The 26862-nt window shown below is 36.2% G+C and overlaps 1 protein-coding gene across 2 annotated transcripts in view; it reads left to right on the top strand.

Moving 5' to 3' along the window:
* The window catches only part of LOC127966029 (single-stranded DNA-binding protein 2), a 59986-nt gene that overhangs the window by 19680 nt on the left and 13444 nt on the right, over positions 1-26862 (top strand). Inside the window, exons 3-5 of one of the 2 annotated variants that reach the window (XM_052566815.1) lie at positions 338-399; positions 484-568; positions 22207-22296. In XM_052566815.1, the coding sequence (XP_052422775.1) occupies positions 338-399; positions 484-568; positions 22207-22296 (237 nt within the window). The remainder of the gene's footprint in view (positions 1-337; positions 400-483; positions 569-22206; positions 22297-26862) is intronic. The other variant, XM_052566816.1, reaches the window with a different exon arrangement.

The following is a 26862-nucleotide window of genomic DNA, read 5'->3' as shown; positions in this document are numbered from 1 at the left end:
ATATTTAAGATACCAAATTATTTTTAGGTTATTAATCAAATTCCCAAAATTATAATTTACTTGCTTTATTTTATTTATTTATTTATTTTTTGCTACTTTTCTTTCAAATTACTATTGCTTATAGTATACTTTGGTTTAAATTTGACCCGAGTTGGTATTCATTTGAATTCCACCGTGTTGCTAACATTAAATTAAACACAGATTTGTGTACTAAAGTTGGACTTGCCAAATTTTGACCAATTAATTAGCTTGGCTGACTACAAAACACATTCTGTTGGACATTTAGCCTAATGAAGGGAATGCAGTCTTACTGTGAATTTCTCACATCTCTATCCAGATAAGATGGGAGAAGAACATAACGCTAGGAGAACCTCCAGGATTCTTACATTCATGGTGGTGGTAAGATTCACATTGTTAAATGTTTCTCATGTGCTGATGTGTTATTCATGGCAACTGCTTCATTCACCTTTATGTGATTTGCAGTGTATTCTGGGATTTATATTGTGCGGCACCTGAAAGGAGAGAAAACTGTGAGCATTCCAGTGAAGCCAAGGCATTCCACGACTACGTAAGTTACTCTTACAGTGCATGGATGGATAAATGTGTGGCATAGTAGTTCAGCTCAGAGCCGGGACTGACGGATGGATGGATGGATGCATAGATAGATAGATAGATAGATAGATAGATAGATAGATAGATAGATAGATAGATAGATAGATAGATAGATAGATAGATAGATAGATAGATAGATAGATAGATAGATAGATAGATAGATAGATAGATAGATAGATAGATAGAATACAAGAAAGATGGTTGGATGGATGGATGGATGAATAAAACACTACAAAGATAGATGGATAGATTGGTAGAACACTAGAAAGTTAGACTGATGATGGACGTTAGAATGCTAAAAAGATAGAAAGATGAATGAATGATAGATGGTAGATAGATGGATAGAATGCTAGAAAGATGGATGGATGGAATACTAGAAAGATGAATGGATGATGAATAGATAGATAGAGGGGTGGATGGATAGATAGAACACTGGAAAGTTAGATTGATGATGGATGGTTAGAAAAATGAATGGATGATAGATGGATAAAATGCTAGTAAGATTGAACTCTAGAAAAGTGGACGGATGGATAGGAAGATGAATGGATAAAACACAAAAAAGAACACTAGAAAGACGGATGATGTATAAAATGCTAGAAAGATGAATGGATGATTGATGGTTAAACGAATAGAATGCTATAAAGATGGAAAGACACCACACTATAAAGATGCATAGATGGATATAACACCAGTGTTACAGTATATCCATCTATGCATCTATCCATCTGGATGGATGGAGCACTAGAAAGATGGATGAATGGATAGAGAATGGATGGATGGCACACTAGAAAGATAAGGGGTGGATGGATGAATGGACAGATGGATAGAATGCTAGAAAGATAGATGGAGAGATGGATGGATTTATGAATTTTGACCAAGCGGATGTTCATCAGCTCATTTGAGATTTGCAACACAATGCAAATGGTATTTCCCATGAGGCCTCAGTTTATCAGAGCAGTGATGTTGTGGCTTCATTCAGTGCACTAGAGTATTCTGAGTAAGACTAAATGCTGCTGGGACTTACAGGAAGGAAGCGTGATTCAATTTCCTGTGTACCTCGGGCTGCTGGTCACCTTACGTCTTGTAAACAAGAGCGCAGAGGATCTCAAGTTTTGCTCGTGTCACCTCAGAGGGTGATGTAAACGTTCAATTATAGACCCGACTGCTTTCCCCTAAACGTTCTGTCTGCTGTTGTGTGCATCTCAAAAGCGCAGTTTAGAAGACTAGTAAAGAGCACCGCGATGCCGAAGATCACTGGTTTGGCCCCGAACTCATTTCTCTTTCTAGCACCAATTAGCTGAATTTCCTCTGAGAGCGTGTGGAGTGTAGGCACAACAGGAGTAATTACAGAGAGCTCGAGATTCTCAAACGAGAACATCTCTGTCCCATACATCGCCTGCTTTCTTTGACTAATTGCCAATGTACAGCAAATGCGCTTTACAGCTGTGATGCACCATATCACCATATCACATGACTAAGGTTTTGAAAACTCAAAATTGAGTATTGCTTTATAAATATAAATTTCTGTTTTTTTATTGTAAATGATTCAGCGTTGGTGCACAAAACTCCTAAAGAAAAAATATATATTTTTCATCATAATGTAAAGGCTTTTCGTATGATGTCATAAATCCTTTTACTTTTTTCCATACTTTTATTATACTGTAAAGACTTTTACAGTTTATATACACCCACAAGGCCATTACTTTTCAAAAGTTTGGTTTCTGCTGTTAGACACACACACACACACACACACACACACACACACACAAAAGTAAATACAATAAAACACCAATTCTGTGAAATATTATTACGATTTAATTTGCTGTTAAAAAGAAATATTATCAGTGTTGAAAATATTTAATAATTGTTTGGAAACTGACTACTTTTTTTCAGGATTATTTGATCACTTCTTTTTTTTAATGGAAATATACATTTATGTAGCATTATAAATATATTTACTGTCACTTTTTATCAATTAATTTCATCCTTGCTAAATAAAAGTTTTATTCATTTATTTTTTTACAAAAAATAATCTTACTGACCCCAAACTTTTGAACAGTAGAATAATTGTCAGTCCTCCAAAGGAATTTTTCTGACTAAATATCCTATTTAATTCCAAAATATGTAACGTTGGAAATAAAATAGGTTGTGAATGCAGTTTCATGTCGACTTGCAGATGTTGCTTGATTTAGTTTGGTCTGTGTTGCACATATGCTTTGTTTTTCCAGCAGTGTAATAAAGTTGCACGGGGGAATTGTTCTCATCCTGATTTGGAGGATATCAGAGGCTCAGGCAGACGTGCAGTGCCGTCCTACGTGCCAGAGTCAGCGCCGTGGCTTTTGTGCTAAGAATAAAAGCCACAGCAAGAGGGAATAAAGCCCTCATCTCTTCCCTCTCACCTCTCCTCATCCTCCCTCAGGGAGTGAGAACACGTCCAAAGAGAGCTTCCTAGAGGTCACTTTCTAAGACAAGGTCAAAATGTCACCTCTCTCTTTGTGAGTGTGATGGCTGTGTTTTCAGTGCCAGAATAGCATACTGCTGTTTGTGAAGTGTGTACTGTATACTGCCTACTGGTTCTTTGCAATTATGCATCTGGCAGATGCTTTTATCTGAAGTGATATACATTGCATTCAAGGGAACACATGCACATCTGATCAGTATTTGCTTTCTCTGGGGCTTGAACCCATGACCTTGGAGATGCCAGTGACTTGCAGTACTGTTTAAACTACAGGAAAGTTTTTTTTAACAGATATATCATTTCAAACCGATTACAGTCCACTTATATTTCAGATATAACCAAAATAGTATTTTTTCTTTGTTTTTTTTTATGCAGTTCTGTTTTAAAATGATACATTTTGTCATAATTTTTTGTTTAAACTTTCCTAAACCCATTCATTACATGTAATTTTAACTGTCACATATATAGTTATGAACTAATGATGAAAAAAACTTTTAAAGCATTTATTCATCTCAGTTAATAGTAATTATGACATTTACTAATGCATTTTTTAAACCCAAAGTTATATTTGTTAATATTAACAAATCTCAAATATTATAATCTCAAATGTCTTATTTCACATTTTCACTGACGTTTATTGTGAATTCTTAAGGGTTTCACTGACGTTTATTGTTAACTATCTTTTAATCAAAACATAAAATTGTATCTCCGAGGCGTCCTTTACAAATTTTCCTTGTGTGTTAATGTAATTATGACTGTCGAATGTCTGATTTGACTCTTGGTAATGTATTTTGCCCCGCCCCCAAAAATATATGATTCGACTATCAGTCGAATATCGGCAAGATTCGAAATTTCCTATTTGACTATGAAAATCCTTAGTCGGGGACACCCCTAATAAGTAGTACGACATTTTGAACTCTGAATTTTTAATTCATAGTGTGTAGTCCACGTTTATATCGGATGCACACTTTTTTTTGGCATTCAAATTAATGATTTTTTTTTTTAAATTTTCTTAAAAACATTTTTTAACCATGCATATAGATAACTCATAGTATGTGATATTTTAGGATAGTATGATGATCAGCACTCACACACACACACACACACACACACACCAGACACACACACACACACATATATATATATATATATATATGTATATATATATATATAGAGAGAGAGAGAGAGAGAGAGAGAGAGAGAGATTTATTCTCTTTAAAATCATATAAATAAATAAAAATTAACTATGTCTTTCCAAATCAGTATGATTTTCATTTGCAGATATTTAGCAAGATGCTGTTGTAGTTTTTCCCAGTGCATATTGAAAACATGGTATGCAAAAATATTATGGTTAGTTTGGTGGTATGGCATTTTTAAACTTGAAGTCACAGAGTGGCTTCTGCTTTTTGGCCTCGGATGGCTTCCTCCATAGCTGCGGTCTTTGACCTGGCCCCGGCATTAGCTTGCCTTGCATCAGTTCATTTTCAGCATAATGACTTCTCTGTCGGTGGTCACGTTAATGGAGTTAGTATAAAACCATACACGGACACGCCGGCCGAGTCTGTTCTCCCTCATTACACCGTGTCACTGTGTTCGTTTGGGCTGTCGGGGAGTTCTAATGCACTCCAAGGGCCCTGCGAGTGCTGTTGAATGCAATGCTAATTGATCCTTAGGCAGATATAAGGGTTTAATGCGATCAAGACTAATGTCCCATAAGGATGCTGGCGCTGGTTTCCTTTCTGCGATAAGAGCCAAGTGTGTGGTTGTCATATGTAGAAACAGGCTCTAGGATGCTCCTGATACTGTTGTTGCTCGTGTGTGTGTGTGCATCACGCGAGCTAGCAGAAGACATATCATGTGCCGAGGCCAAACCAGACAGAAATGGAGCCTGGCATCCCCCGTTTCATTCATTATAAGCACATTAATATAACCTATATTCATCCTGGTGTCCATTCCCGTGGTTATATCATGATAGTAAAGTCGATTGGGATATGTAACATGAACTTGCTAATGCTCAAAATAGAAACGGTTTTTACTTCCAACCCCAACCAAATGTGATCTTTGGAAACCTAATTTGGTTTTCCATTGATTGACCACAATCATATAACCGATAGGGGAGCTCATTTTTTAAGTGACGATGGATCATCTGAAATAAGTGTTTATGTCACCACGGCCATTGACTTTGTATGCAAAGAAAATACTATAGAAGCCAATGGCTACCATCAGCTGTCTGGATACCTACATTTTGTGTTCAACAGAAGAAAGAAACAACTTGAGGGTGAGCATCTGATGAATTAAAATTTTTGGTGAACTTTCCCTTAAATTTAAATTCAGTTTGCAAGTCTGCATCTTGTTTGCTACCTCAATAAAAATTAAATTCAAATTCAAGAGCTGAATTTAAAACAGTCTCAGTCCAATTCTGAAGGACACAATCTTGATAAGCTTAAATACATTGCGACCAAACAATTTGCTACAAATAATCATTATACATCCTTTAAGCAAGTGGGATGTTATATTATATTTATATTTATATTTAGTTTTTGTCTGTTTTCTTTACCCAGACCACCGTGTATGAATCATACTAGCAGTGCCAGAATGGTGTTGGATCCGTGGCGTGACAGTTCAGGACACATTGAGCTGCGGTGCACATGTGGGAAATCCTCTCTTTGGATTTCTATTATTTTCTGTCCTCATTCTTCTGTTCTGTAGATAAAAAGTGTCCAAAAGTGTCAGGAGTGTGCAAGCCGTGGGGATTTGATGCTTGTCACACATTTATGCAGACTGTGTCTGGATTTGGACGAATAGAGTGCTTGTTAAACCTCTTACAATCTGCTTTTGAAGTATGTAAATCATATATGGTTTGGATCGGCACCATCACTTCCGAGTTCTCTGCATCCTTTTGAGTTTAGAATCTGGGAGGTTTCCTCCCATCTTAAACAGCTGGCTGCTCAAACCGCAGAGAGACGGCAAGATTTCAAAAACCCCCACAATAAAGTCAACTTCTCCACAGATCAAAGTCGACGTGCCGCCTCTTTGCTCCAAGCATCCTCATCGGGTTTTTTCTCCACAGATTAAAGTCTGGCAGGAAGATCGGCCTCCACAGTATTCACGGCTGCTTTCTTTGTCGTGGGCTTTGGGAAAGGGACAGACGAGACTTTGGGATAAGCTTTGGCGTTTTCTCTTTCCGCACCTCCAATCTGGAGCTACTTGAAGGAGGCTGTTCATCGTCGATGTTTACCCAGCATTCAGCTCACCGTCTCTGGGTTCGGCTGTTTGTGCGGCCTTGTTCTCTGGTGCATCACTAAGCTCTACGCTAGCCAGCACTCAGCTTCCTAATAAGCAGGAGAATTGAAGATTGAATTGCTCCCGGTTTCCTGTCGGGCTCATGTTGCTGTGATTTTAACTGGATTAAGACTAAAAAAATGGCCTGTTCCGAGGCACGCGTTTCGGACACATTTGCTTTGAGTGCACGGCCACCCTTGTAATACGATTTCCGAATGGCCTCACTTTCTTTTGATTGTTGTTAAAATGCTTTCTGCATTACAAATGTTCTTCCTGTCTTGGCATTATGCATCAGATGCGATTGTCACACACAATCCCAGATATGCATTTCGTCTTTGTCTGATCGCACGCTCTGAAATTCAGCATATGCTCAGCTTCATGAAAAAGGGTGACTGCTAAATGGTTTAAATGTTACTCAAACTATGCCACAAAAACTTGTAATTTAAAAATGTTTGGAAGCTTTGGTGCAGGTCAATACTAAAATAGTATTGCTTAGAGTAAAAGTTTTTTTCCCTGTAGCATTGTAATGTATGTGTAAATATTCAGAAATTGAGGTCCTTTATATTTGTATTTTATTTTATTTTCCCTGAATTTTTACATGAATACTTGATTCTGCCTAAATAAGAATACCTATAAAAACTGATAGATTAATACATTTTAGCCAATTTTATTTATCTTAATGATTTACTGGTCTTATAATAATTTTGGACTAAATGCCAAATTTGAATATTTTATATTTCTATTCATTCATAACTTCAATAATATTTTTATTCATTTGTATCTTCAATAAAATTAAAAATAAGAAATATATATATATATATATATATATATATATATATATATATATATATATATATATATAATAAAAATATTTTCATAGTATTAATGATATCTAAATAAATGACTTTTAGGGGAAAAAAGTGTTTAAATCAGTCATTTTGGTATGATAGTATTATTTTAGTTATTTATTTAATTAAAGTATATATAATATAGTATTTATTAATGTTGAATTAGTTCTTGAATTTTTATACATTTTAAATTAGCTTGTAGTTTTTTATTTACCGGTAGTTGTTTTCATTTTAATCTAAGTTCTAGTAATGTTATGTTTCCAAACTCTTTTCAAACTTTTTAAATCTAATTGTTTTATATTTAATTGTATTTTTCATTTACCTCAATTATTTTATTTTATTTACATTTGTATTTAATTTTTTCATTTAACAATAGCAACACTGATTTAAATCTATATTAGATGACTTTGTGGTACCCAAATTTGCATTCAGAATGGCGACAACCCCACTTGCTCTATTTTAAATGAATGATTTTGAACTTTCTGGAGTTTTAGTTTGTTGCTGTAATGTTTTCTAAGCAGAAGAAGCTCTGAAACTTTTGCTGCAGTGCTGTATGAGTGGTGTGGGTTGGCGGTACGAGGCAGCGAGTCAGTATTTGAGCTTCAGCTGCCTCTGCCTGTGTAAATGATGAATGAGCAGCGAGTCGGCAGGCTGAGGAAGAGGAGGCAGGCGGCCATTCGCTGCCTGACAAGCTCCTTCATAATGCAGGATAGGGATGCCGAATGGGATTTGGGAGATGCAGGTGGTCTTTTCTTCCCTCTCTAATTTTTTTTTTCTTCTTTCAGCAGTGAAGAAGATTCATTTTTAATGTATCGGGAGCATGAGCTCCCCCAGAAATGGAGAATTAAGGCAAAATATAAAAAATAAAATCCCCACTCCACTGAATCTTCTCTGGCTACACCTCCTAACGTGAGCTGAAGTGGAATAGAGAGATGAGAAGCCGATAGATGGGAGTTCATAATTTTGCATATGCTTTGAATAAATTTGCATCCAATAACACCATTGGTTCCTCTAAGACTCACTTTCTATAATTGAATACTTTCAATATGATACAGTCCTTAAAACGAAAAGGCAGTTTTGATGCAGTTTGTTTTGACTTAACCTCGCTTTTGAAGAGTTCTTTAGTACTTGTTACTCTTGTTTGTTCATACTTAGGATTAGAGATTCGAACAAACCCCAAATCATCATGTTTTATCAGACACCATTTACTTTTAAAATCTAGTTTGATTATTTTTAAGCATATTAAGTATTTATCAACATTTAATGTTTTGAATTTGTGTGTTTGAAATGACTTTTACATCCTTCGGCTCTCTGGGATTCAATGACGGCGCATCTGACAGCATGCTATTCAAGGCAGCTTTTGTGCGTCGCCCCAAAACATCTCCAGGAGGCCCTGCTGAATTAATTAGGCATCCAATTAGCGAGGTTCTGCATATTAATCAAAGCAGGATATGACACTGAACAGATTTCCATTGATGAGTGTTATGATTGTGACATGAACGATCATAATGACATCAGTACGTCGCCGCACTTTGAGTCGTAGCATGACGCACAGGCACAAAAATGCCTTTAAACAATCCATAACTGCTGCTTTAATGACATGCATTTACTAAGTCTGCATCAATGATGCTTTCTTTTTTTAGTCGAATGATTAAATCAAGTGCTTTTTTTTGTACTTGAACATAAACATATAATAGTATATGTTTGGGGATGTCCATATTTTTATGCGCTCTTTTGTTTAAATGTCACCTTTGACTGGGTCTGTCCTCTCTCTCTCTCTCCACCACGCCAGGGTTATTACAGAGTCTGTCGGATACACCTCGGATCAGCAGAGCCTCATGGGAGGGATTGGGAGAGACGTGGATGTAATGATTGTGTATTTCTGAGGATATGCTCTCTTTGATAGATCCGTCTGTCTGAATCTCAGGCCAATGACACAGCGATTTCTTTTTTTTCCCTTTCTCCTCAAACATCCTCAGAGAGAGAAAAAAAAGTGTCTGGACATCTTTGCCAGCTTGAAAGAAATTCGATCAATCAGTCAGAAGGAACTGGAAGCCTGTTTCCACCACAGTATAAAAATAAATTAATTGTCACTTTTTGTCATTCTGTTCTGAGGTTCTATCTCACAATTTAGACTTTTCTCTCACAGTTCAGAGAAAAACAACAACTCATAATTGCAAAATCAAAATGTACAAGTCGGAGAAAAAAATATCTCGCCATTGTCAGAAAAAAAAAGGTCATTAGCAATTAGCTTTTAGCGGAAATAAAAAAACTTACATTTACATTTAGCAGATGCTTTTATCCAAAGTGACTTACAAATTAGGAAATTGAAGTAATCAAAATCAACAAAAGAGCAATGATATGCAAGTTCTATAACAAGTAGTTGTTAAGAACAGCACAGATAATATAATAAATCAGACATATTCTTTACATTCACTATTTTCCACATTGCGTTGTAGGTGGTTGCGATGCCATTTGGTGGTTTATAGTGCATTTCTTTGTGGTTTCTAGGGTGTTCTGTGCGGTTGCTAGGGAGTTATGAGTTCGACGCATCACTGATGAAGTCGTAAGGAGCTTTGGCATTAATTGCAGTATCACTGAGGCTCGCTGAAGTTGGTGTTTCTGCAAGTCGCAGCGCTGCTGTGTTCAGTGGTAAAGATGGGCTGCTGGCAGGTGCTGTAGTTTGTGTTCACATTAGAAACAGGCCTTTTTCCAGCTGCTCCCATTTACTTCTAATCTACAATCTAAGCAATCTGGCATTCTGTCACAGATACAATTCTAGTCTATTCCAGTCAATGCTCCATTCCTGCAGAATGTGCCCTGGAAATGAGCTGTTCTCCGTCTAGACTTCTATATTTTAATAACACAATTGCAGCTCTGTTTTTCCCACTATAGAAAATAAACTATTACAATCAGTTCATCTTACTTTTTGTATGATGTTTAATTGTTTGGTCAGACCTCATTTAGAAAAAATAAGAATATACCATGAGAAGGAAAAAGATAAATCAGATCTCTTTCATATGATGTTTGAATTGTTTCTCCATGACAGAAAGGAGGTTTAAATAAAGAGCAAACGGAGAGCTTTTAAGTTTCTTATCTTATTTTATACCCCATAAGATAGAAAAATCAAAAAAAGCCGTCTTCAAAGGTTTGTCTCTATATGTGACACTTGTCATTACTACTAATTTTGTTATTTTATTTTATTTTACTTTACAGTATTTCATTTTAAAGCCAACAGGAAAGAAAAAATAAAAGGCAGCTTCACAGATTAGTTTTTTCTGCTGCTAAGACACATTTATTTATTTGTTTGTTTATTTTTAGATCTCAATTTAAACTAACATTTTACATTTTCAAATTGTTAGAAGACTAAATCATATAATCAAGGCAGTCCAAATCTGCACTGTATGTGAGCAGTCTCATTTGTGATGAATTTTATTACTCCTGAAAATGTTATGTAAAAGAATTATGATAAATATGTAAAGTCTACTAAGCTATGAAAGAGCAATCTCTGAGCTATAAAGTTTTCCACAGGGTGCTACTTTATTCACTCTCGCATGTATAAGCGGAGAAAGAGGAGTCATATCTAAGAGTTAATGATATTTAAGGGAGCAGTTTTACAGGCCAGCAGCAGTAAGGCAGTCCTTGAGCCACATCCAGACCTCTGATGAACTGATAAAACACTGGAGTGCACATTCACGCTGGCGCCGAAGATGGCACAGCCCTGCCATGCAGACGTGGCCAGACCCACAAGCCACAAGAGCACCATGAGCTCATGCTGCAGAGAACGGGACAGGCCCATTTGCTGACTAACATCACCAGAGTTGAACTATGGGGGAACTGCTGGACTGAATACCTCTCTTCTTGAGCCCTGAAGACAGGTTAGAATCCGGAATGATAAAACTGAGATCAACATGAGTTTGGAGGGACGTATGTGAAGAGCATGACATTTTCAGTTGAGCCCAATCCAACCCCACCCAGAGGAACCACCCTTCCGTCACCCCACATGGCCTCTGTTGTAGTTGGTGCCAGAGGACACACCCTTCACTTATACTCTTAAATATCACCTTTTATCTCAGATGTTTGTCCTAAAAAATAACAATGAGACAAGTTCATTTTAAACCCCTCATGGAAGAAAATTCAGAAGCCACACATTCACAGATTTTCCGCCTTTACACATTTGTCTTTTCTTGAGACATATTTGACATAAATAATGTTAGTATTTTTATTTTATTTATTGCATGACTTCTAGATTTTCCAAGAAACAGAAGTTTGTAATCAAAGATCTCAATATAAACTCTTAACATTTCTCATCAAATTCTTCCTAATTATCTAAGCTATGCAGTCTTTAGCAAATTTTTGGCAAAATCTTGCAGCAAAAAGTCGCTTTCGAAGCGGTCAACAAAGAATATGCTTGTCAAATTTGATTTCATTGCAAAATGTGTGAGGAAATATTTGGACCTAATGTGAAATTCCAGATTGCTTGGACTGGATTTTGATGTCCACTGAAATTTCATGAATAAAAAGTTAAAAATGACCACAAATTAAGAGTATAAAGCTACAGTATTAAATGGATGTGAAGTGCATAACTCAGATCATTTGTTCTTGGCAAAATCTGATGAGAAATATTTGATTGTCATTGGGGGCAATCTGAGCACATAATGAGATACTGAGTCATCTATTGAAAATCAAGAGGATTACTGAGGCCTTTTATTTTGAGAAAACATCTGAGAAGCATTAGAGTCTTAATTTGCTCTTCATCTTGTCTAGGAGAACCAATCGAGATACTAAAGCGATCCCATTTGTGATTTTTCTTTCTTGTGTTGATCCTCAGAGTTCACCCTGTACCGTCCTCCTATATGGTTGGATTGAAAACAACAAAACTAATGAAACTCTAAAGGAAATAAATGTTAAATTATTAGAGGCTTTTCCAGGGTGAAACATCTGAGAAGCACAGGGGTCTCTATCTGAGCCTCATTGCTGTCTAGGAGCAACAATTGAGAAATTAAAGACGTCTAATTTGGTATCTTTTTCCTGTGTTGATTCTTAAAGTTAACATTTAAGAATCAACAGTGTGAAAAGTACTCTCACAATTTGAGAGTATTGAAAGCCACAATGCTATTGAAACAAGGAGGCTTTTTTCTTCAGGAGAGACATCTGAGCAGGGCTTTTTATTTTGGGTCTCATTGCTGTCTTGGAAGAATCTAATTTGTGATTTTAATTTCCTAAGTTGATTCTCAAAGTTCACCCTTTACCAACCTCCTAACAGCCACAAAGTAATTGTGATGACAGCCACAATTCTTAAGAAACTTGGTTCTTCTTTCAAAAGAAACATCTGAGAAGCATCAGAGTCTCAAATTAGTATTTTTCAGAAGAAACAGTTGAGATGTTAATAAATCTCTTTTTTTTTACATTATGTTGGTTCTCAGATGTGATTGCATTGAGACCTACATTGCTTATGAAGTGATAAAGAAAGCAAATGTAAAGGTTCTTTCTCAGGAGAAGCATCTGAGAAGTAAGACGGCTTCTGTTTGAGATATCTGTGCACAGAATGAGATATTATTGAGGCATCTATTGAAACCCTAACAGAGTACTGAGATCTTGGACCTCAAGAATACATCTGAGAGTTTCAGTTTGCTATTCATTTAGTTTAGGAGAAACTATTAAGATATTATATAGACGTCTTATTTGTGATTTTTTGTGTGTGTGTGTGTGTGTGTGTGTGTGTGATTTCTCAAGTTCACGCTTCATTGACCTCCTGCTGACCACAAAGTGATTGGAATGGAAGCCACCACGAGTGGCTGGTGTTGTCAGAAACCACACGACGGGTTTGTTGTGGTCACGCGTGGGACATGTCAGTGTGCAGACGATACTGTAATAGTCGGCTCTAATTGCTTTAGTCGGATGGAGGAGTTTCCACACAGTGCGGTTTATTTCGGGCGAGCTCTTGGATCTCATTCCTCGTCTAGCGTTGGTGGACCTCCAGGGAGGTGCAGTGCACTGGAGCCGTTTCCTAGGCAACCTTTTTTTTTTCATCTGGGCTTTGAAATGAGGACCTGATGTGATTGTTAGCAGCTTGGGCTTGTGTCATTTAAGTATGCGGCTCTGTCTTAGCCTTCACTTCCCTGAAACACCATGACATCACGATTCCCATGACTGACATATCGTCTGATGGAAGCACATTAGCGCACCATCAATAGGAAATATGCTTACGTAAGGGGATCAGTGATTCATAATACATTTATTTTGTTTTGTTGGGAATCCATGTTATTATGCGAAGGTATGTTTTTAATGACATTGGAATCGTTTTTATTGGCCATTTGTGGTATGTTCCACTGAAGTGTATAATTATATTTCAAGTGCGATCATCATTTACAGTCACTAGCAATCAATTTCAAGCAAGCATCACTGTTACTATTAATAAAAAAGGACAAATAAATCGTATCTAAGGTATAGAACACACTAGTAACCACTTAGTAACCGGCCTTATCATGTATCTATTAAGTTACTATACATATGTTTTACTTCAGCTGTTTTGCGACTGCAAATGGGTCTCCGGTGCAGGAAGTGTGTATATTTAGCATTCACGTTGTCATCTTTTTTTCTCTCGTTTGTCATCAAGTTTCTCAGTTTCCTGTTGTTGGTTGGGTATTTGATAACAATTGGCTTTTGGCTGTTGACATTCAGTATAATGGTCCAAATAGGACATGTGTTTACTGCACCTTTAGATTCTGTTCATGGGCCCTATATTTTTTTAATTATGCAGCATTTTGTTTTTAGCAAGTTTTGGTTTAACACAATAATTTTTCACCTTCTATTTGACCCTCAGAAATAAACAGGCTGTTTTGGCCACTGTACCATTTAATAATCTCTGTTTTGAATGGCTAACCTCTTCAGATAAGTGATTAACAACGCCTCCACTAAAGCTGATGAATATGGTGTTTGTGTTTTTATGTAAACACGGATGGTCATATCAGGAATTTAACAGTTTTTCCCTGAAGATTTCTACTTGCTTTGCCAACATTTTTACTGGCACCAATACAAGCAATTATTATTATTTATTATTATTATTATTATTATTTTAATTTATATTTATTTATTATTTTAATTAATTAGTTTTTCTAATTTTTGTTTAAAATAAAATATTTTTGTATTATTTAATGTGTGTTTTTAAACAAACAATTGTTTGGAAGAATGTGGTGAGAAATGTTTAAATTCCTTTTGAGATAATGAGCAAAATTTTAGCACAGAATGAAAATAAATAAAGAAATAAATTATATATTTAAAAATACATACATACACACATATATATGTTGCTGTTTTTTTCTTTTTAAAGACAGTTTGCAACAATGGTTTGCAATAGCTGAAAATCAAATAATTACTATAATGAAAGAAAATAAGAAAATAAGAAAAGAAATAAGTTCATTAACTAATTTTGTAATTTTCAACCCTTTCTTTCTGATACTGAAACTATACATTATTTGAATTAAAAGAAAAAAGCTCCATGGAAGATCAGTCAGATCAGATCGTTTTACCTCTAAAATTAGTTAAAATTGTATCGTTTACTCAACCCGAAGTTGTTTCAAACCTGTACGTTTATTTTTCCTCCTGAACCCAAAAGAAAATATTCTGAAGAATGTTGATAAGCAAACAGTTTTTGGTAGCAATTGACCTCCATAGTAGGGAAAAAAATACAGTCAATGGCTACCCGCAACTCCTTGCTTGCCAATGTTCTTTGAAATATTATCTTTTATGTTGATGTATGAAAGTTCATTTGAGATTTGGAACAACATGAAGGAGATCAAATGATGATAAAATTTAATTTTTTTTAGTGATTTCGTTAAGTTTAAAAGTTGGCAAGCCAAGTTCACAGCCAAATTTCAGTCTAAAACTAAATAAATAAAATCAAAATTAAAAAAAAAAATTATATTGTGCTAGACCAATAAGGCAAATGACTTTATTGAGCCCTGATATATTAATAAATTAATGTTTTTGTGTTGTGAACATAAGAGTACATCAGAAAGTACTATAGATTTGTCTCTCTCTCTCTCTCTCTCTCTCTCTGTATGTGAATATGAGCTCAGATGAACTTTTTACATTCAGCTGAATGAACCTAAGAGCAGATACAATGTCAACACAGAACAGCAGGAGGAGTTCTCGCAGTAATCGCATATTTATTCCGATCTGAGCCGGTAATCGTCACTGCAAAGGCATCGCAGAACATTGACAAATGTGCGTCGAGCACTCCTGCCAAAACAAAGACGGAACAGACTTCAGGCCAGCAGCATTGTCGGCTTCCCAGGAGAAATTTCCAGTCCAAATGTTTGTCCACTCGTACAGCAGAGCTGGCAGCCAGAACGGGATGTTTAATACTGTTCCCTGTAGCGGATTTGCCTCCTGGGGAAGTGCAGTGGGGTAACCATTAGCCCCTTCATCCCGTCCCAGGACCCCATGCTGGTGACCCAGACTGTGTGTTATACCGATTAAGAGGCTTGATTTGAGGATGGCAGAGTGGACCCCAAATCTCCAAAAGTCCTTAACTGACCCCAGGCGCATCATGGGAGGCATTTGTGTGCTTTTCTCATGTTAGTCACTTCTACAAGCAATTCAGTTGCTGATATATTGTGGTCTGCCGTTTTATGTGGTAACAGATGGATGTTCATGGCAGGCTGCGTCCAATGTTCCCAAACTACTTAATGGGAACAGTAATGAGAAAAAAAGTGTTTTTAATTAATTACTTTATATCCAAATTTCTTGGCTGGATTAGTTTGAAGCTCCACACTTTGACACTCTCCATAACATTTGTTGTTTTGTTTTTTTAACACACTATATTACAGTTTACAGAAAACATAGCCTGCCGTAACAGCTTTATGGAGTGACTAACTACATATAGTGATGCTACCAACTACATATTTCAGTATAATGACCACAGCTTATTTAACTAACAAATACAACTACTTTTCTAGCAAATACAAAATGCAACTTTTTTTTTTTCAAACCGGTGTCCATGCAAAATTGTAGGGGTAAAAATGTGTCCAAAAAAATTTATTAAATAAATAAATTGAATTATTATTAAGAACTTAATAAAATAAAAATATAATTAATGCCATACAAATAATGTATTATTATTATAAAAAATTAAAAGGATATGTCAAAGAAAATAATAAAATGTATGATAATATTAATAATAATAATAATAATAATATATAAAATAATTTATTATTACAATAATAATTTAAATTATTATATATATATATATGTAAATTCCATTATTAATACTTAAATTTTATTGTTATTATTATCTATTATTATTATTACTACTACGTTATTGAATAATACTTATATTTGAATTAAATTAATTGTAATAATAAATAATTTAATACATTATTATTATTATTATTATTATTTTCTTGTTTCAGTGAATCCACCTTTAAATATGTGCAAATAATTTGTAACATATAGTATTATAAAATTACAAAACATATTATGGTCCTCGAACAATATTAAGGTACTATAACAATACTACTATTTTCAAGACAAAATATGTAAATTACATTATTGTTGTTGTTGATGATGATGATGATAACCAAATTATTATTAATATTAATTTATTTAAAAATACATTTATTCTAACTATTTTCTGTTTTAAATGGTATTAATTATAATTGTTATTACTGTTGTTGTTGAAATGTTCAATAATAAAAAATATAATTTATTACTATTATTCTATTTATTACTATTATTATTATACTATTTTATTATACTATTATACTATTTTCTGTTTTAAATGGTATTAATTATAATTGTTATTACTGTTGTTGTTGAATTGTTCAATAATAAAAAAAAAAAATTTATTACTATTATTCTATGTATTACTATTATTATTATACTATTATATCAGTAACCAATGATTCAATTTTAAATAATAATTTTTGACATTCAGAAATGTAAATTGACAAAATCTACTTATATTATACTACACCAATACTAATTTGCTTCTGTTAATCGGGGAGTTTCCTACTGACTGTTATGTTTTGGATGCACTCATGTTGTTATTTAGATCATTCCTTCATGAAGGTAGCTTATGCAATGTGTTCCAGAGTTTTGATGACAAACTGGTCAGTAATCAGCACAAATAAGTGCCCACAAGTAACACTGATGAGTCATGAGTGTCTCTGATATTGACAGTGGACCGTCCGTTAGCAGTTCAGCGCTCTCCAGTCACTCATTCACGCTCCCTGTCACAGGTAATTGATTTCATTAATCAGTGCTAATCGGGAACACACTCCATAACCACCAGGAATCAAGTGGACAGCACAGGTGGAGGGACTCTTGCGGCAAGCTGTTAAGTTGTTAATTGTCAGAAGTCCTTTAATTAACATTCTCAGACTGGACACAGGAGGATGGACCTGCCAATTGATGGCAAGGGTCTGGCATACAGGGACAAGCTCAAACGATTGGGGTACCCATAACTACTCTGCCAAACAGCATTCATCAATGGGATCTGTGCTCCTGTTGACAGGTTTTAAAGCTAAACCTGTGCATAAATAGCTGTTAAGCTATACCCGGCATGCCGAATATGCTTCAAGCCACGCTGTTTTAATCCTTTTCCGTCTCCTCTTAAATAAACTCCCAGCAGGATGTACATTTTATCAGTTCCCTCACAATTCCAAGAATGGCGTTATTACACTCAGCACTTCAGGCTCTCTGTTGCAAGAATGTAAAGCTTACAGGCCCATTACACTTAACTGAAGACTTAAGAAACGGCTGAATTAAACCCAAGGTGCCACTGAGCCAAACAGTAACTGTAGTCCCTGAAGAGTAACCGCTCAATAATTCATAATACAAATGCCTTTGCCAAAAGGTGGTAGGTTTACAAGAGGTGGGGCAAGTTTTATTTGCACCCAAGCTTCATCTTAAGTGCCTTAAAGGAATAGTTCACTGTGTTGGGGAAAGTAGCTTTTAAAAGTAATGCATACTGCTTTACTCCATGAAAAGGTTACTAATTGCGGTATTTAGTTACTTTTTATTGAAATGAATGCATTGTTACTTTTGCGTTACTTTTTGTCACCTAGGCTGGACTTGAATGAAGGAAGTGTCTGTTTCTCTCAACACAGGGACAGGAGATCTGTAAGTGAGAAATGGGAAAACAAAGTAACTCATATTTTGTTGTAAATGTAAAAGTATTGAATTACTTGGAAAAGTAATCCGATTACGTAGCTTGATATACTAAAAATGCAAATATATATTTAGCTGACGCTTTTATCCAAAGCGACTTACAATTTCTATTTATGTCAGAGGTCGCACGCCTCTGGAGCAACTAGGGGTTAAGTATTTTGCTCAGGGACACATTGGTGTCGAACCCAGGTCTCTCACACCAAAGGCATGTGTCTCATCCAATGCACCTACACCCCCCCCCCCCAAATAAAAGCTTAAAAAATTTGCGTTAATGCAGATTCATTAAACGGCATTCATTTTATAAACACACGATTGATGCAGCATGCTTTTTCTACTTAAAGTACTAATTTAAGGTACACTTTTAATAGATAAATATGTGCTATTAAATTGCAATTAATCACGAGTTAACTCATTACAATTATGTCTGATTAATCGCAATTAAATATTTGAATTGATTGACAGCCCTAATATATTGTTTATGTATTGGTTTTTTTATTCATTGTAATTCTTTCACTCTAATTTATATTTATGATATATAATGCCTTCATCTTGACAGTGTCGTCCTATTTAGGACATTCTGCAAAACTGGAATTAATAGGATTGAAGGATCAGTGCATTTTGGGGTGAACAGTCCGTCTAACTGTACACGAGAGAATCAGTGAATCTTTAAAAATTTAATTTAATTTATGCATTTTAGCAGACACTTTTATCCAAAGCGACTTACAGTGCATTCGGGCTGTCAATTTTTACATATCATGTGTTCCCGGGGACTCGAACCCCCAACCTTGCGCTTGCTTGTTTGCTAGCGCAGTGCTCTACCAGTTGAGCTACAGGAACAGTAGATCAAAGTGATTTTCAACACATTCTCTACACAGCATTCAATATTCAGTTGTATTAAAAACACCCGCTACAAATCCATGTCAGCCAAAAACTTAAACACATTAGCTGCGGCGGGTCACCGTTAACGCTTTTATCAGCTCGTTTTTAAGACAGTCAGACATCTTTTCTTATTTCATTAGAGCCATTTTGGTTTCCCGAATGGGGTGCACGCTAAATGAAAGTTACTCTAATCAGAGGCCAGATTTTATTAGCGTGCCCTCGGCGGCGAGGGTTTTATGACTGACTGTGGACCCGTGAAGAGCCGAGGGACGTTAGTTTATCTTTGTTGGTAGTTTTGATAGAGTGCTTGCTCAGCACGGAGGGCATTAGGCTCATTATTGTGCCGCTGCTATCAGGAGATGAGACTTCAGCGTTACTGCAGGAAAACACAATATTCAGCCCCTCGCTGTGGGATCTTATTTACCACCACAAAAGATGGCTTCGGCATCGATAAAACGGCACGGATGTTTGCGCCACTCTCGCTCAATTGCGATTTTTATTACATCTTGTTGATCTAGGTGAATTCTATTTTCATCATGTAGCTGTCTGGCATTAGAAAACGCTCCTTCTGATTCGTACATCTCCACCTTCAATTTGCCAGCAACTTCTTTGTTATTACTGGACGGATGTGAGTGCATTTCCCCTGCTCATTTCCCTGTGTGCCAAGGGTAATCAGACTGTTGTGTCTAAGTGTGTGTGTGTCTCTGCATGTCAGTAATGCTCCGCACACACACACACACACACACACAGTCTCTAGTCGTTGCAGCACAGTTGGTCTTGGCACTGCAGTCGTCCCGGTGTGTGCTAATTCAGCCCCGAGCTGTGGCACTTACAAGCCCCCTTGTACTAGATAAAACATTGCAGTTTGTCACTTGATGGATGTTGTCAGATGTCAAAACAAAGATTTTGCTCATTACTGAACGCAGACTTATCATGCACATGTGCTAACTGTAACTAAAAGCAGAGATGCCACTAACTTAACTGCATTTTTCAGTAGCGTGACTATGTCTCGGGTGTTTGCAAAACAATACCGCTTTTCCAGTACTTTTTTCAGTGAGAAGCGATTGTTGTAAAGAAATGGTTAAAAAAAGTCTTATGTTTTGAAGCAAAATATTTACTGCAATGCTGCTGTCCATCACTGTGTATTTTAACACACACACACACACACACACACACAGATATATACATATATATATATATATATATATATATATATATATATATATTGTGACGAGTCAGCTGCCTCCTCCCTGATTATCACCGGCACCCCGTCCTAAATCGCCGCCCTTCACCAGGCTCCCGACTGGAGTGGGTGTGCGAGAGGAGGGGCGCTGGACGAGTCAGGGCTGGCGGCGTGTGATGGGGCACACCTGAAGGAAGTGGAGCCTCATTACCGCCGCTGTTTAAAAGCCCAACGCGCCTCTCCTCAGGAGACCGGTCTCTTCCCCGTGCATGCACACTGGTGTCCTCGTGGGTCCAGGAAGGGTGCGTTGAGGGACTCCCGCGCCACCAAGACGTGAGCTGCCGGACCCGCGATCCGGATGGGAACCGCACCCGTATACACGGCCGACGGGCCAGGATGCCGGGCCGTCCATCCCCTACCAGCGCCGCGGCCAACGAGAGAGACGCGGCCGTTAGTAGAAGCCGCCGCCCCTCGCGCCCCGGACCAAGGAGGGGAGCGCGTGCGGCCTCCGGACTCCGCCCCTTGCCTGGACCCTTCCTCGATGAACACTGCCCGACCTACACAAACCCCGCAGCACGACGAGGACACCAGATCCCCTGTTATTTTGGACACTTTCCCCCTTTGGCCACTTTTATTCCCTTTGTTTTATGATTTCTGTTAATAAAAGCCTCTCCGAGGCCTGACGCCACGCCCACTGTGTCTGTCTTGTGCTCCTCCCGTGACAATATATATATATATATATATATATATATATATGAAGGTATTTTAACAGACATGTTTGTCACATTTATCATATTTATGTATAAGTTACATAAGAACATAATCATATTTTATATATATTATAAAGTGATAATAATTATTTAAAATATAATAAAAATATATTTTATTATTTTACATACACACACACACACACATACACATGTTTAAATTTAAAGGTTTTGAATAAATTTATAAATGCATAATATTTTTCATAAAGTAGGCCATTATTATTTGTATTATTATGATTTTTCATAGTTATTTATAAATGATAATAAAATAAAATGCATTTATGTAATACATTTTGTATAATAAGTAATTATTATTTACATTTAAAAACGTAATATTTAAATATATAAATACATAATTGTGTAATATTTTTAATACCATGTTCATTAAGCATGCACACACATTATTTACTTTATTATGATTATTCATTATCAATTATAAATACAACAATAATAATAAAATATATAAATTAATAACATTTATATAATAATGTAATACATATAATTATTTCTATTATATCTATCAAGCTGTGAGTACAGACTTCACCAGAGGGAGCCCTAAGGTCAACATGACGACCCATCATCTATCTGCAGACTGACCCATTCTCTCCTAGTCTAGCACAGGAACCTAAACGGCCTTCTCATTAGCTCACTGCATGGGGTGTGCGGATGCCCGTGGCTCTCAGCATCCTCAGACAGAGTAATCCTGTCTCATTTCATGTGTCTTTGGTCTGCCATCTGACCTCTACCATCCCTGCCTGCTTGTTTGTATTTTTCAGAAGCGGCGGCGTTTTTTCAGACAGAAAGCCAGTTCTTCTGGTGGTTAGCAGCTGTTGACAGTATGCATGTGTCTGTCTAAGAGATTTTGGCTTCCAGGGACTGTTTGTTTATGTGTATGTGTTTGTCCTTGAGTGGTGAATGACCATCAGGGTGCGGTGTTTGGGGAAGCGCCGGTGGCTGCATGTGTGTGTTTAACTGGAATTGTGTGTGTGTTTGTGATTGCAGAGCGCAGCGGCAGCTCCGAGTCCTGTCCTTGGAAACATGCCCCCAGGAGAGGGTATGCCGGTCGGCCCCGTTCCTCCGGGCTTCTTTCAGGTACACACACATTCGTTTGCTGCATAGCCATGGAGCGCTGTGATCTTAACAGTCTTATGTGCCATATATATAATGAAGTTTAAAAAAAGAATATGCTTACTACTATGCATGGTCAAGTATATGACATTGCATTGTGGGAATTCTCTTATATATAATATTATATATATATATATATATATATATATATATATATATATATATATATATATATAAAAAACATATGCATACATGAGCGGTCAAAAGAGGCGATGTGAGGGTTAATTTTTCCCTGCATATCATGTGTGCAGGGCGCCGTTTTTATGAGAGGAGAGGAAAGGTTGAGAAAGCACTCCAGGTTCATTTTGAAATGTACCAGATTTATATATATATATATATAGGCTATATATAAAGTTGATATACAGTTAAATGTGTTGGTTTACACACGAAGACAGGTGTGCTTCTAATAAGTCCAAGAATAGAATGATTAATTTACTTAGCATGTTAAATTCGATTTACAGAACTCTTGTGCTGTTTTCTAACAGTTTGGACTTGAATAAAGAGAGAAAACTTGCACTTAACTTTTTCACAGGCATTTTGTTTTCATAGTTAGATATCATGATCGTTATTGGAATGTCTAGCGATATATCGTTCATCGCAGAATCGCTGTGACGTGATATCATCGTCATCGTGAGCCATCTATCGTGATTTGTACCATTTGTCGACATACCCTGTGATTCCCAGCCCTATTTTTAAGGCTCATGTAGTCATAAACTAGCCCGGTATGAACTTGTTTTTTTTTTTTTCTGGTAGTTTGCATGCGAGTCAAATAGTACAGGCTTAGATAGACAGAAAATTACTTGTGTGTGCACACTCACTTCACTTCCCTTCAAGTCAACTCTGGAACTTATCCACATCTTTGCTGGATTTTAGGATGAAGGATTATTTTTAATTCTGTCTCTGTGAGCCATAACAACATGTTAAAATCCCTCAGACATTAACACAAGCGGAAGAAATGGCTGACAATGACAAAGCACACACCTGTGGCCTTTTTCTGAAAGGCTGAAATGTTTTGCACGCGGTGCGATTGTGAAGTCCGCTTCAGACAAAATTACTGTGGTCTGAACTCTCAAAAGAGAGGTTTTCTCCTCAAAAGCCCGACCTTTGACCCTTGTGACTCCAAATAAAGTGTGGCATGTTTTCATTTTGATCTGGTTTGGCTGTTTGTGGCCTTGAATCAACAGTTTGAAAGAAAGATGTGCAGATGCGACGTGACGCTTTGACCCAGATGCACCGAACACTCATTATCCAAGAAGAATGGAAACATCATCTAGAGTCTATGTTTACCGCCGCAGTTTGTGTAACTCAACACCTGTGTTGGCATACGAGGTATTGCTTTAGACGAAGAGTTCTTATGAGGCAGATCGTCCCCGTCAGCTGAAAGAGCGCTCGTAAAGCAGCCGTCTTTGTGCGTAACGTCACCATGATAAGGAGCTGTGGTATTTGACGCCCAGTGTGTTATAATTGGTTTGATTAAGAGCGACAGGATTCCAGCAGCCTGACTGACTGAAGCAGATCTCCAAGAGTGTGGCGGGGGGCACAGGAATCCCCTGCAGATCGCTAATGGTGCTCGTCTAATAGAACGATAAGCTAAGAAGATCAAATCATCTTTCTTAAGTGGCTCAACAAAGGCTCATCTGCCTCCTGTGGTTTCTGACGGGAACAGTCTGTCTTGGTTGTCAACATTTAAGTTTGCGGTGCATATACAGAAGCATGATCATCGTAGGGTTAAATAAAAAATTTAAAAAAAGGAATTCATTGTTTTACATAAAATAAACATTAATCGAAATAAAATATAAAAAACTTATTTTATTGCAGCTAGATGCCAGGCCAATTGCATACATACATTACAATAATTATATTGTATCATTTTATCAAATTATTGGATAATTGTTAATGCATGTATTATTTATGAAACCAATGAAATGCAAGAAAATTGTTAAAATAGTTGAAAAATATAAAAGAAAATTACTTAATTTATAAAAGTTAGGTAAAAAACTTTTTACATCTAGTCAAGTCTGGACAACTGCATGTATTTCGTATAATTACTTTGTATTGTTTGACTATAATTATTATATATGCATTATTTTTTAAACCTCATATTATTGCTGGACAATTTAAGTGGACTGAATTTTTTTTTTTTTTTTTAAAGATGTAAAAAAATTTAAAAGAAACATTTGATTTGGCTCCATGTTCACAGTTGCAAGGGTTGTTATTGTTAACTAAAAATGTAAAAAAAATATATATATTTAACTGTAATTAAATAAAAACGGCATTAAAATAAAATATTCACAATTGAATTCGTTTTATTTTAGCTAGTTGTGAAGCAAATTGTATATACATTAATTTTATGTATAATTCTTTTATATTATTTGTATCAAACCCTTGCAAATGTATTGAAAAAATAGAAAAGAAATCTTATATTTTACTCTGTAAAAGTAAATTTTACCTATTTTACCTTTGCATGATTGAGTTATTATTATAAACTAAAATGAAAAAAAAATGTACTTAAAAGCTGACTGAAATAAAATATATAAAAAATTATTTTATTTCAGATTGTCATCAAGCAAATTGCATGTATACTTAACTTTTATGTATAGTTCTTTTGTATTATTTATCTAACATTTTGCTAAAAAAATTTACATATTGATTTTTTTTTGCATGATTGTCAGGGTTATTACTGTTAGCTAAATAAAAAAAATCTTTTACTGTAAGTAAAATTATAGAATTAGTGCTAAAACATACTAACTTAAGTAAAACTAATAAATAAAAAATACTAAATACTAAATTGGCATATTAAAAAATGAAACTAATAAACAAAAGCTATAATACTGTAGTATATCAATGATACTAATATAACACAGGATTTTGTATATTAAAGTAGTATATTAAAGTATAGTTTTTTTTTGGGGGGGGGGTTACCCAGTTTAACTGTTTCTTCTGTGGAACACAAATGAAGATCTATTGTTGAACATTGAGAGCTCTTTTCCATAATGGTGGCTATCAAACTTAAAAAAAAACATTCCACAGAAGAAAGAAAATCATACGGGTTTTGAACGACATGAGGGTGAGTAAATGATGACAGAATCCTCATTTCTTTTTCCTTTTTTTGTGAGCTAACCCTTTAAAGTGCAGTGGCCATGTGTTAGCGGAGTGCTGTAGCGTTACAGATGAGCTTCAGGCCAGCGGGAGGGCTCTGGGACCACACATGCGCAGAACGAGCTGGAGGATGTTGAAGTCGGAATGATTCTAGGAGAACGAGAGCAGAAGAGCTGCAGATGCATTATTAAAGGCGCTACATCCGCATTCCGCTCCATTCCAGCCTCTCATCTTTAACTTTCTCTACACTCCCACTCTCTCCTCTCTAAGAACACTGAGGTGTGTCATTTCTCACTCAAAGATGCTATTGTCCCCTGAGACGTCCTGTCCTGCCCTTAAAATGTGTTCTCAAAGCAACACCTAATTCCCAGCTGGCCCTCGCCCTCCAGTGCCCCGTGACTGATGGCATGACCTAATCTTACTTTTTCTCTTGAAAACAGTTTGCATCTCTATTCAAGACGGAATAATATTATTTAGCTATGCGTGAACATAGTGTAAGAACTAGTCAAGCAAACTATGCTATAGTTGTGCTTAAGTGCATAACAATTGCCCTGTAGTTGCGTTTCCATTGCAGATTTGTGCAAAACCTTTGCAATATTTTATAAATAACTATTGAAAAAAGGTTATGCGATGTTATGTAACTAACACTTAAAATGATGGTTACGGATGTTGGTAGGTTTACATATATCGCAGCCACTCTAATCGAAGGAGGGAAAAAAAGCAGTGTGGAGAGCCGCTTCTGGGATGCTTACGTCTAACTTGCAGTGTAAACAAGGGGTTATCCATCCTAGCATTAATAGCAAGGAAAGCCCCTTAAACTTGAAAGTGGCCACATATTAGTTGTTTCCTGGATGTTCTACTACATTAAAGAATGATCATTCAAGTGCGAAAAAAACAAAACAGTTTTCATTGCAGTTTTGCGATATATTCCTTTTTTGAATTGCTTGAAATAGCACCTCATGTGAGCGTAAAAACTTTTTTACGATATTTGAGAGTTTTTGTGAAATTGACGTGTTTCCATTAGGTGTATTTTTAATTAGCAATTTAAATTGGAAACGCAGCTATTGTTTTTAACAAATAGCCCTCTTTCATGATGTGTTGTACCGTATTTTCCAGACTATAAGTCACACTTTTTTCATAGTTTGGATGGTCCTGCAACTTATAGTCAGGTGCGACTTATTTATCAAAATTAATTTGATATGAACTAAGAGAAATGAACTAAGAGAAAACATTACCGTCTACAACCGCGAGAGGGCGCTCTATGCTGCTCAGTGCTCCTGTAGTCTACACTGAAGACATAGAGCGCCCTCTCGCGGCTGTAGACGGTAATGTTTTCTCTTGGTTCTTGGTTCTAAATAAATGCGACTTATAGTCCAGTGCGACTTATATATGTTTTTTTCCTCATCATGACGTATTTTTGGACTTATACTC

This window comes from Carassius gibelio, chromosome B10, assembly GCF_023724105.1.
Source record: "Carassius gibelio isolate Cgi1373 ecotype wild population from Czech Republic chromosome B10, carGib1.2-hapl.c, whole genome shotgun sequence".
NCBI lineage: Eukaryota > Metazoa > Chordata > Actinopteri > Cypriniformes > Cyprinidae > Carassius > Carassius gibelio.
This window is presented reverse-complemented; position numbering and strand designations above follow the sequence as displayed.